This window comes from Rhopalosiphum maidis, chromosome 3, assembly GCF_003676215.2.
Source record: "Rhopalosiphum maidis isolate BTI-1 chromosome 3, ASM367621v3, whole genome shotgun sequence".
NCBI classification, from domain to species: Eukaryota; Metazoa; Arthropoda; class Insecta; order Hemiptera; family Aphididae; genus Rhopalosiphum; species Rhopalosiphum maidis.
The window spans coordinates 11,040,447-11,051,422 of NC_040879.1; the positions used below are offsets into that span (position 1 = coordinate 11,040,447).

At 22.5% G+C, this 10,976-nt stretch overlaps 1 protein-coding gene across 1 annotated transcript; it reads left to right on the forward strand.

Annotated features, from left to right (window-relative positions):
* Window positions 1–535: 535 nt before the first annotated feature.
* Window positions 536–10,021, forward strand: LOC113559822 (protein PFC0760c-like). Its single transcript, XM_026965586.1, has 9 exons — window positions 536–909; window positions 4,444–4,649; window positions 4,727–4,998; window positions 5,066–5,228; window positions 5,306–5,458; window positions 9,055–9,192; window positions 9,262–9,408; window positions 9,498–9,729; window positions 9,792–10,021. The coding sequence occupies exons 1-9, from the start codon at window positions 750–752 to the stop codon at window positions 9,950–9,952; spliced, it is 1,632 nt and encodes a 543-aa protein (XP_026821387.1). The 5' UTR covers window positions 536–749; the 3' UTR covers window positions 9,953–10,021.
* The last annotated feature ends 955 nt before the right edge of the window (window positions 10,022–10,976 follow it).

A 10,976-nucleotide genomic window follows, 5' to 3' on the forward strand; every position in this document is an offset into this window, starting at 1 on the left:
CAAATGAACCGAATTGTTTGTATTACTAATTTTGTGTATTTCTAATTGGGACTTTTGAATCGGAGAGAAATAATTAAATAAACTAATTTTTAGGTTTTTAAAAATAGTATTATAATACAAAAACTGTATTATTTTTTTATAAAAAAAATTGTTTGTTGGTTAATATGAAAAGTGGAAAAATTGGTTGTCCTACTATACCTATACTACGGTACCTAGGTATAACATTTTTCTAAAGAGCACTAAAACTAATATATTTTTTTTTCATCTATAAAAAATTCAAATATTGGAAAATCTAGTATTTTTTTCAAAATTGGAAAAAGTTATTGTTGAAACATCGTAATATTGAAAAAAGTGGCGAAGTCCCATTTATAGCTACTACCACAGTACTATCATATTATCTACCTACTGTTCTATGCTATCACGTAACAAACGTTGTGAAACGTTGCACGTATATGATACTAAAATGAAAACGGACGTGCCCAAGCGATGACGGTTGATTATCGTGATAAATATTCGTGATTACACCGTCTCGATTGTTTTGTCTCAATATTATTATTCGCCTAGTTCTAATGTTCGCATTCAGTGTTACTGTTACTAAATACGTTTATAAATAATGTTATTACCGCTGTTGTTTTTTTTAAACATAATTTTGAACATCGATTTTGTCATTTATTAATTCCTGAACCAAACGTGTAATTGACAGTAGGTCAATCATATTATCAAAATCTGTTTTATTTCAACAGTCCAAAATGGGTATAAACATCGAAAATATTTTAAATGAAATAAAATTTGATCAGAAATTAATAAGTGTGTTTGATACGTATAACAAATACATCAACTATCGATTCGACTATCTCATCAGAACAAGTATTACTCAAACACCTGATGAACTCAATCATAACGTTGACTGTGAGTATTTATCATTATTATTGAATTGAATGGCAACTATTCATTATGTCTGTACTACAAATATCTATTTATATAAAGTGAAACAATGCTGAATGAGGTGACGTTAAACGAGGACCTACTGTATTAATATTTTCTTTTATTAAAAATACATAACACTTTATAGTTTATGCAGTTAATCATGCATTAACATTATTATTATTGTTATTAAAAAAAAATAAATTAAATTTTTTCTTCTTGAATTAGTGTATTACAAATGCAATCACATATGGTTGTACTGGTTGTAGTATGTTTATTGCAAATTGGACTTGAACATGTTATGCAACTTATCTATGATAATAAGGAGAGTATAGAGAATTTCTCTCACGATGTGCATGCGAGATGCGTTTGATGGATACTGATATAGATAATCAATTGCAATTTTGGTTGATGCCCATGGCCCATCTACTTTTAAATTAAATGTTTCTGATAAGGTATAGTATAACTACTAAATAAAAGACAATGGTGACCAAAATAATATTGTGGTGAGAATCTGAATAATTTTTATGTTTCATGGGATACAAATACAATAGTTTGCACTGCTGTAAAAGTAGTGACTAAACTCAAAAAACACAATTTTTGGTAATCAGCTATTTTAAGCTTAAAAAGATACAACAATTTAAATTTGTATTAGATTTTTATGTTGTTTTGATAAAATTATGTTAAAAAACACTATTTTTAATAATACCTAGTGGATGATAATTTGGATGTATTGTCGATATTATTAACAAATGTTTGGAAACATTTTGACTTATGTCTGTTTCTATTCGTAACTGAAATAATAATTTTTTTTCATCTATATGTGTCTTTCTTTCGAGTAGTAAATAAACATGAAAATTAAAATTATAAATTATATTAGTTACAAAAATACTATTTTAAAAACTTGACCATACATTTATGTTAGGTAATTATTAAAAATTAAATTATCAACAACAATGCAAATAACATATTATTTTATTTTATATTATTTTAAAAGTATCATTAAATAAAATAAAAATGAATTACCTCACAACTAAAATAAAAATAATAACAATACATTTATAAAAAAGTAACTTTCAAAATAAACTAATTAAAATTTTTTGAATAAAAAATGATTATTATGAAATATAATTATTAGTTAAGACTGTTAAGTTTTATAAAAATCATGGTATATTTTTGGTATGTAGTTATCATCATACAATGTCATCAGATCCTGTTTTTATTTTATCAAATATATAATGTCTTTATAATCTAACAATTTAAAATGTATGATATAGAACTATATAGAACTTTTTATTAGCAGATATTTGTTACTTGTGTTTATATCACAATTATTAGGGGTTATAAATTATATACAAAGTTTAGATCATAGACCACAGTAAATAGATTAAGTTGTGATTATCAAGATTTTAATAATACAAAATTCATTGTAGTATAAATTAAGTAATGTAAATTTAACATTTTTAAATAGTATTATACCTCATAATATCTGATTCCTGCTATTTATAGAATAGAAGTCTAAAATCTTCAAATCTTCTTTATTTTATGATGGTTTAACTACAACGTCAAATTTTTCTTCATCACTTTCAACATTCTCCTCTACGTTGATGTTGGTAGTTTCATTTATAATAGACTGACAAATTTCGGCCCTCAGAATACTCTTCAAAAGTTTGAAAATGTATGTACTCTTAAATACAATAACTGTGCAGCCGCCAGATAATCGCCAGGAGTGTATTTATACCTCAATATAATAACAATAATCGTTGCAATAAATGTGAACTTTTACCTGCGATGAAATTTGTTATACGTTAGAACATTAGAAGGTATCAACAGAAACTAGAAATAACCAACACGAATATTATTTAATTTTTCAATACCAATTTATTTATAAATTATAACCAAAAAAGTTTATTTTACCTAACCAATGTGTTGAGTTTTATAACCGATTTTTTTTTTTTAATGTATTTGGATATGTCCAGACCGTTCCAAACGATTTTGAGTTTAATAAGCGACTGAACCTTATATCCATGAGTCTTATAAGTGGCGTCTACTGTATAATATACAGTACTATAATTCAAAGAAATATAACATTAAAATAAATAAATAGTTTTTAACATCACCCTATTATAGTTTACATCATTCAGTCTTCCTATAATGACAGTTGATTCTTGGTTAAGTTACTTTTTGCTGTCAAGCGAAGTTTGAGTTGAAACATAGTCGACATATTTTCCATCATCAGATTTATAAACCTAGATCTTCAGCGAGTAGCTAATGATCCAAAACAAATATTTGGTTGCTAAAAAATCAAAACAATTTAAAATTAAACATATAAAATACAATGTTATCATTAAAAATTGAAATTGGTGTTATTGATTTTTTATTTTTAAGCAATATTAAAATTAATTCTCATAATTATTACAGTAATGAATTTCAAAAAAAAGATAAAATTATCGTGCTGTTTATTCTTCTAATTGTTGTCCATTATTTAAATTCCTCACACTTTTCTAAGATTATAAAAAAGCTGAAAAATTAATATATATATATATTATATAAAAAAAATATGAGCTATATGATAAAAAAAATACACTTGCAACTGTAATGCAGTACATAACCTAAAATAAAACTAAAAAATATAAATAACTATACTACATTATAATACAATAAAAAGAATATTAAAATATATAGTTTCTACACATTTATTAAGACAAATTATTTGCATCATTGTAATTTACACAATTTCTCGCAATGACAGTGGTATCCTAGTTGAGATCCTTTTCACTGTCAATGTTTCATGCTTATCGGCGAGTAGCTGATAAATAAGGGCTAAATATAATGAAAACAAGAAATTATTAATATAATACAAAGTTATTGATAGTCATACAATTAATAGTTGAAAATTCTTTATAAATTTAAAATAAAAAATGTATATATAATATATATATGATTAAAATAAAGAGCAGACCACTTTATAATAGAATCAAAAATGTTGAGTTGCATTACAATTGTTTTTAGCAGTCTAAGTTAATCACTTTCACTCAAGTCAGGATCATATACAACAGCTTAATTTTGATTGTCTTTTAAATTTTTTATAAAACATATATTGGGTATTAATGACAAGAAATTAATCAAATTTTTTATTTTATTTTTATATGGGTCCATCATAAGCTGGCTCTAATATTATATTTTCTAAATATCTAGATCCTATTTATCTCACGTTTAATGTCTTAAATTATTTTTTAATCTTTGCGATAATCAAACAAAATTTTTTCTTTTAATAAAATATGAAATGTATGATTACATATGTTATATTTATATTATATATATGCCATTGCAAATTCTATACAAATAGTTAAAAATCTGACGTGTTGTATTAATATGAATTTTTTATCAAGAAAATGACCATTAGCATTATTTCTTAATGAATTGTTAATAATTAAAATATATATAATACATATAAATAAATTATAAAAAAATTATAAACTGTTATTAATAATAATTATAAACTTTTATTATTTACAGATTCTAAATTTGATCCAAGTCAACAAATTTTACTAGCTTGCATAAATAGTAATAATAATGTAAAAGATATTGCAAAACTGCGAGAAGAATTAAAAACCTTAACAACAGAAGTCCATGCAAAAAGAAAAGAATTGAGTATAATTTCTATTAATGAGGAAGGATTGAGAAAAAATATTAAACACTTAGAAGATATTATATCAATAAAGGTTAATTTAGTCGTATTATAATATTTATATTTTTCAAATTGTTGTTCTATAAATGATTTTAATTTTAATTAATTTAGGAAAACTTTGTTCGTGAAACTGCTAATTATGCAGAAATTAGATGTAATGCAAAACACAAAGTTCAAAAAGAATATTGTAGAATATTAAAAAAATATAATAAAATCTTAAGTGAGTTGAACAAGTCAAATAAAATGACAAAAACAAATTCTAGTAATGGAACCAGCAAACATTCAGATTATGGAGAACGAATAAATGAAAAAGTTTTACGATATGAAGCTAAAATTAAAAAAATGGATGACGTGATAAAAATTGCTGGTGAAAGTAAAGAAAAGTATGTAAAATATTTAATTGGGTATTCTACAAACAAAATAGGTAATACTAATGGAATTTATTTTCAGATTAGTACAATATCAAACTGCTTTACAAACTTCTAATGATCGTTTACAAATATTTTATGACCAATTGACTAATCAACTAAAAAATAAACAAAGAATTGCATTAATATTAATAGAAAATGATAAGCGAATTAATCAATTAAAAATGTATTTATCTAATTTGGGAGTAAGTAAAAAAAGAATTATTATACTTTTTTAATATTGACTTGAAAAATGATAATTTACTCTAAATTTTTAATATAGGTTATATCAAGTATTGAAAAAAGTAGAGTTCATACATCTTCAAACTTGATTGAAAATGACAATTTAAAAAAAGAATTTTTAGAATTGCGAGATATGAGGACTGCAGTTTTAAGTTCACGGCCTAAAGGGATGTTCAATCCAAAGTATCAAAAGGTTTTTATTTTATACAATTTATTTAATTTTTTAATTTTTTTGTTTAATTAAGCTGAATTACTATTGTGACCAAATTTTTCATCCAATACCATTATAGCTTTTAAATGAGAAATTAGTTTAACATTATTTGCTAGTCTATTTTTACACTAAAATATAAGTCATACATGATATTATTATCAAAATTATAAAAGTATAAAATAATAATTGAGGGGCGATAATCCAAAATTTGACAAAATTAAGTTATATATTAATTCTTATAGAAAGAAATGTGAGAAATAAAATGGTGCTATTAAGTGTTAACTAAAATACTATGTCCTTTATTAAAATCAATCTGAAAATCATAAATTACGCCAAAACACACTAAATCCAATGGAAAATATAAAACAAAAGTAACTATTTCCAAATTATATCAAAACATAGTATTTCCCATGTTAAATCATTTTTTTATTTGACAAAATGACGCAAAACGTACCAATTTCTCAAATTTTTATAAAATGTATTATTTCCAAAGTAAGCCAGTATTGCACTATTTCCCACAGTACTAACATAGGGAATGGAATTGAATTAAATTCATAATGTACTGTTTCCATGAATAGTACTCTTAAATTTTTATATAACAAATTTTTAGTTGTATTATTGTTAAATTAAATTATAAATAAATATTGTGCAGATTACTTATTTTTATTTGTTTGTATAACAAAATCATCAAGACGTCTCTACCTTCATTATGATTAATAACAAATTGTGCGACTACTACAATCTTGTCTATGGTCTCATAATTCATCATAAATTAATAATAATTAATGAAAAATAAATTTTATATTTTATTGAATAACTACGAATAAAAAATATTAATTAATATATAAAACTAAAATGTTTTCCAAGAGATTAATAAAGATTATGTAAGTTTTAGCTTAATATATTTTTATTGTTTTATAATCTAATATTATTCATTTATTTATTATTATTATCAAAAATAAATTATTAACTAATTAAAACATTAGAATACTACCTACTTATGTACAGGATTTGAGTTAAATTAAGTCAAAACTTACTATTGGTTGGAAATAGTACATTTTGACACAATCAATAAACTTTGATGTTAAATTTAGGACATTAAACTGAAATATAACTTCGGGGAAATAACAAAAAAATGCTTATCATAATTTTATAAATGTTTTGGTAAAATACTATATCTCTAAACTAGTTTAGTAGTTTGTAACAAAAACCATTAATACTGAAAAAAGTGAAAAATAGAAATAGTACATTTTGGATTGTCACCCTCAATTCTCTTTTATAATGATAGGGTACAAAACATTTCTTACACCTAGCATTTATCATATGCTTACAAATCACTGAGAACTTTTTATTTAGTTAAGTACTGCAAAAAGTAGGGTACCTACTTTTGGTAAATGATCACATGCATAATTTAGAGTTTATTCTTGATTTCAGTTGTTTTTTTCTATTTGTCTAGAAAAGTTTTTAATATAACTGCTAATAATTGGTCAAATATATTAACATTTTCTGTAATTGCATTATAACTATTTATTAATTCTGTTGTGTAAACACTAAAATATCTTTATTCTAAATATTTAATGTGTCATTATCTCATTCAGATATTTATCATACTATCACATATTGTGTAATATTGTTTTTACAGAGGTATAAAGAAATTCTTTGTGATTATTTATCTGTAAAATTTATTTTATTGACAAAATTATCTTCAGTATCATAAACTCCTAAATCAGAATTCTCAGATTGAGTTAAGCTAAGTAAAATGGCAATATTATTTTGTTAAATTTTGAACTATGTTAAATTTAAATAACATGTTATTTATGTATGTATGTATATATATATATATATATAATTGTGTAAGTTTAATAAAATTATACATCATTATCATATCGTCGGTCTAACTTACAATGGTCCTAACTCCAACATAACAATTTTTCAAAAAAAAAAAATTAATCAAAACATAAAATATTTATTTTTAAATAATTTATAATTTTATCAATGTTTTTTTTTAAACAACTTCAATGTATAACAATAATAGAATATTTAAAAAAAGGAGGAAGACTTTATTTTATTAAAAATAATAAATATTTGTAGTTAAGATATTTCCTTTTTGTTGTATTTTAACTAAGAAACTTTGTTCAAAAATAATAATACTATTAAAAATTAAATTATTAACATAAGAATTCATAAAAGATACTAATTACTTGAATATTATACGTTACTCATTACAACGATAATTTACTTAATTCATTAATAATTAAATTAGTGTCTTGATAGATTAATTTTAATAAATATTATGTATTTATTCAGATAATTAATGTAAACAAGTTGTGTTGTTAAATTATCATATTTTTTTTTGTATAGTTACAGTATTTTTATCACAATATTAAAATAAAAAAACTCATAAAATATGAATATCCCTAATGATCTAGTCATTTGGATTGCACTTACAATATTAAATCAAATCATCAGTTTTAGTTGGTAATCACATTTTAAAAATAGTTTTATAATAGACAAAATAACAATAAATTTATGTTAGTAACTACAGTAGCTAGTAATTGGTATTCTTTTATCACTATAATTATAGAAATAGAAAAATTTCCCTTTATTATCACAGAGGAATTAAGCAATTAAAACTAATTCCCTTAGAACTTTTAAAGCTAATTTCATTGATAAATAAGTATCTGATTAAACAATGTTCATAATTATAATCTATAAAAAAAGGTAACAACCCTAAACAATTTTGGAGTAAAAATAACCGCGAATTAGGCAGACAAAATGCAAATAATAGTTTGGTTAATAGTATGTATGTATACATATATTATATATATATACAATATTATTATTGTATTATTTATTATCCATATATTCAATGTTAACGTAATTGTGAAATTATTAAATCAATACAAATAAAGATTCATTGGACCATACCTAAAATATATACACACACACACATATATATATATAATATATGTATAGATAGATATGTATATCTTATATTAGTATCAGATGATAATATTAAAACAGAAATAAATTTGTAAAAAAAATCCAAACATATCCTTTTATAATTTTAATAGAACTATGAAACTAGAAACTAGAGTTTTAATTGTTGTGTGTATATTACATTTTCTTTATATTATATTTATTTAGTAAAAATTACTGAATAAAAATAAAATAGATGAATTGTACTATTCAGAAATATTTTTGGCTTATTTTGTAGTATTAAATTAATTTTTATTTAATTATTTATTTATAAATTAGTATATCAACTAGAAAACAACTTTTTTTTTTACTTTCCACTTTTACAATAATTTACCAAACACAATTAAAATGTTAGTACAATTTATGTGAATTTGGCAAATCTGATAAGAAAAATTAAAATCAATATATTATTATCAATCTTAAACATAAGACATTATTTGGTTTGGACATAACTGTTTTTTTTTTTTATATCATAGTAGCAAATGTTTTATAAAATCAAAACTTGGTAGAGAATAATGACGGATAAAATATTTTTGGGTGTGGAGTCCATTTTAACAAATATAATATACTAAATTATATAGGTTTATTTTATTTTTAAGGAAGATAGTTTATCCAAAGAAGATATACGAAAATATTTAGAAAATGATGAAGCAATTGATACAATAGACTTTTTAACAGAATTAAAAAATAATGAAGTGTCCAATAATGAAACAAACTTATTAAAGTATATCCAAATGGTAATTAGTAATATAATTCTTAAATAAATCGTGTTTTTAATTTAATTAATTACATGTATCTGTGTACAGAATTCAAATGAATCCAAAATTTTCTGGAAATGTATATCAACTTTAAGTATAGATGAAATGAAAAAGTTGTTGGTACATTATTTTATAAAAGTCGTTGATTTAAAAGAATCTGGTCGAGAAAATGATGAACTAATATCTAAACTTGATGTGAGTAAATATATATCATTTAATGCTTACAAAGCAATTTATTTATTTTTTCTACTACAATAACATTCTGTATTGAATTATATTTACAGGAAAATAATGATAGACAAAGGCATACTATTGTGTCAATAAATAACAATTATCAAGAATTTCATTTGTCAATTGAGAAAAAATTTGCATCTTTAAAAAAATACTATCAAGAAAAAGTTGATACGTTATTCCAAGTTGTACAAGAAGAAAAAAATGCTATTACTTTGTATAAAATGAAACAAGAAATTAACGCACTCAAAAAAAAAATAATTGAATTGGAGAAATCTCAAACAGGTTAATATAATTATTTCAATATAACTTTGTTGTTTATTTTTATGAATTCAATTTTATTGTAGTAAAACCTAAAGGGCCTTCAGTAATTCCAGAACCCCATGTCTGTTTGGATCATCTAGAAGCATCAAAATCTGAGGCAGAAACTGTGTCATCTGCCAAAATAACATACCACAAAAACAAGTTGAAGATACAAAAAAATAAATCTAAATTAACTCAAACATAAAAATCTAAATACATAAGAAATTCTTATTATTCGAATTAATATATATAAGTGTGTCTTGACTTTACCTTCCCAAATTTCATAATATTTAAGTCTTAAATATATATAGTTGAATAGTTTTATGTACCAACAATTTTGTATATGTTATTTATAGCTTAAGATATAAAATCTACTACAGAAAAGTAAATAATTTAACATGGCTGTTTATTAAATGTTTTTATTCATTGTGTATTTCTATACCTAAATGATTATTGTATTTTGTTTTTGAATAACTAATCCAACTCTTTTAGGAGTAAAAATCTAACGGTTAAAATAAACCCTGAGGTTAATGTATAATAAACTTAGATTTAGGATATATATTTCTTATCAAACAATTTTTAAAAGTAATCTATTGGTTTTTTGTCTTAGCCTTCAGATTATTTTAACAGCTAGTTGTTCCTGCCGTTTAGTTGCAAAGTACATGGTTAATTATTATTATTAATGTTGTATGTTTTGAATAGGTAACCAATAGGAAACAGATTTAAATACAAATTGCATTTTTTTTTTTTGAAAACATTGCTTTCCAAGCTCAAAGTTCATTTCATATATCAAAGAATTAAAAAATGTAACTTTGATTATACATTTTTTGACATTTTTAGTGCACTTAAAAAGTGCATTGTTTATGTTTTTACTATGTTTTTTTTATGTTTACTATACAATTCTATTATGAAACATAAGGAAAAAGTTAAACGAATTTATACTATGGTATGGTATATCTATACCTAAATTGTAAATTCATTTTTCAAAGTAAAAAGAAGATAGGAGGACTAGAAGATGACGAAAATGATACAAATAATTAATACTTAAGAATAAAAATGTATATAATTAAGCAAAATTTTAAATTCAAATTTTGAACGGAGTGATAAATTTTATGAGCATATGAAATTTAATTTCTATGGATTTGCTTAAAATAACAATATATTACAATTTAAGTATAGGTAATTAGTAATAATAATATAATATTTTAGACTGACAAATCATCTCCGTT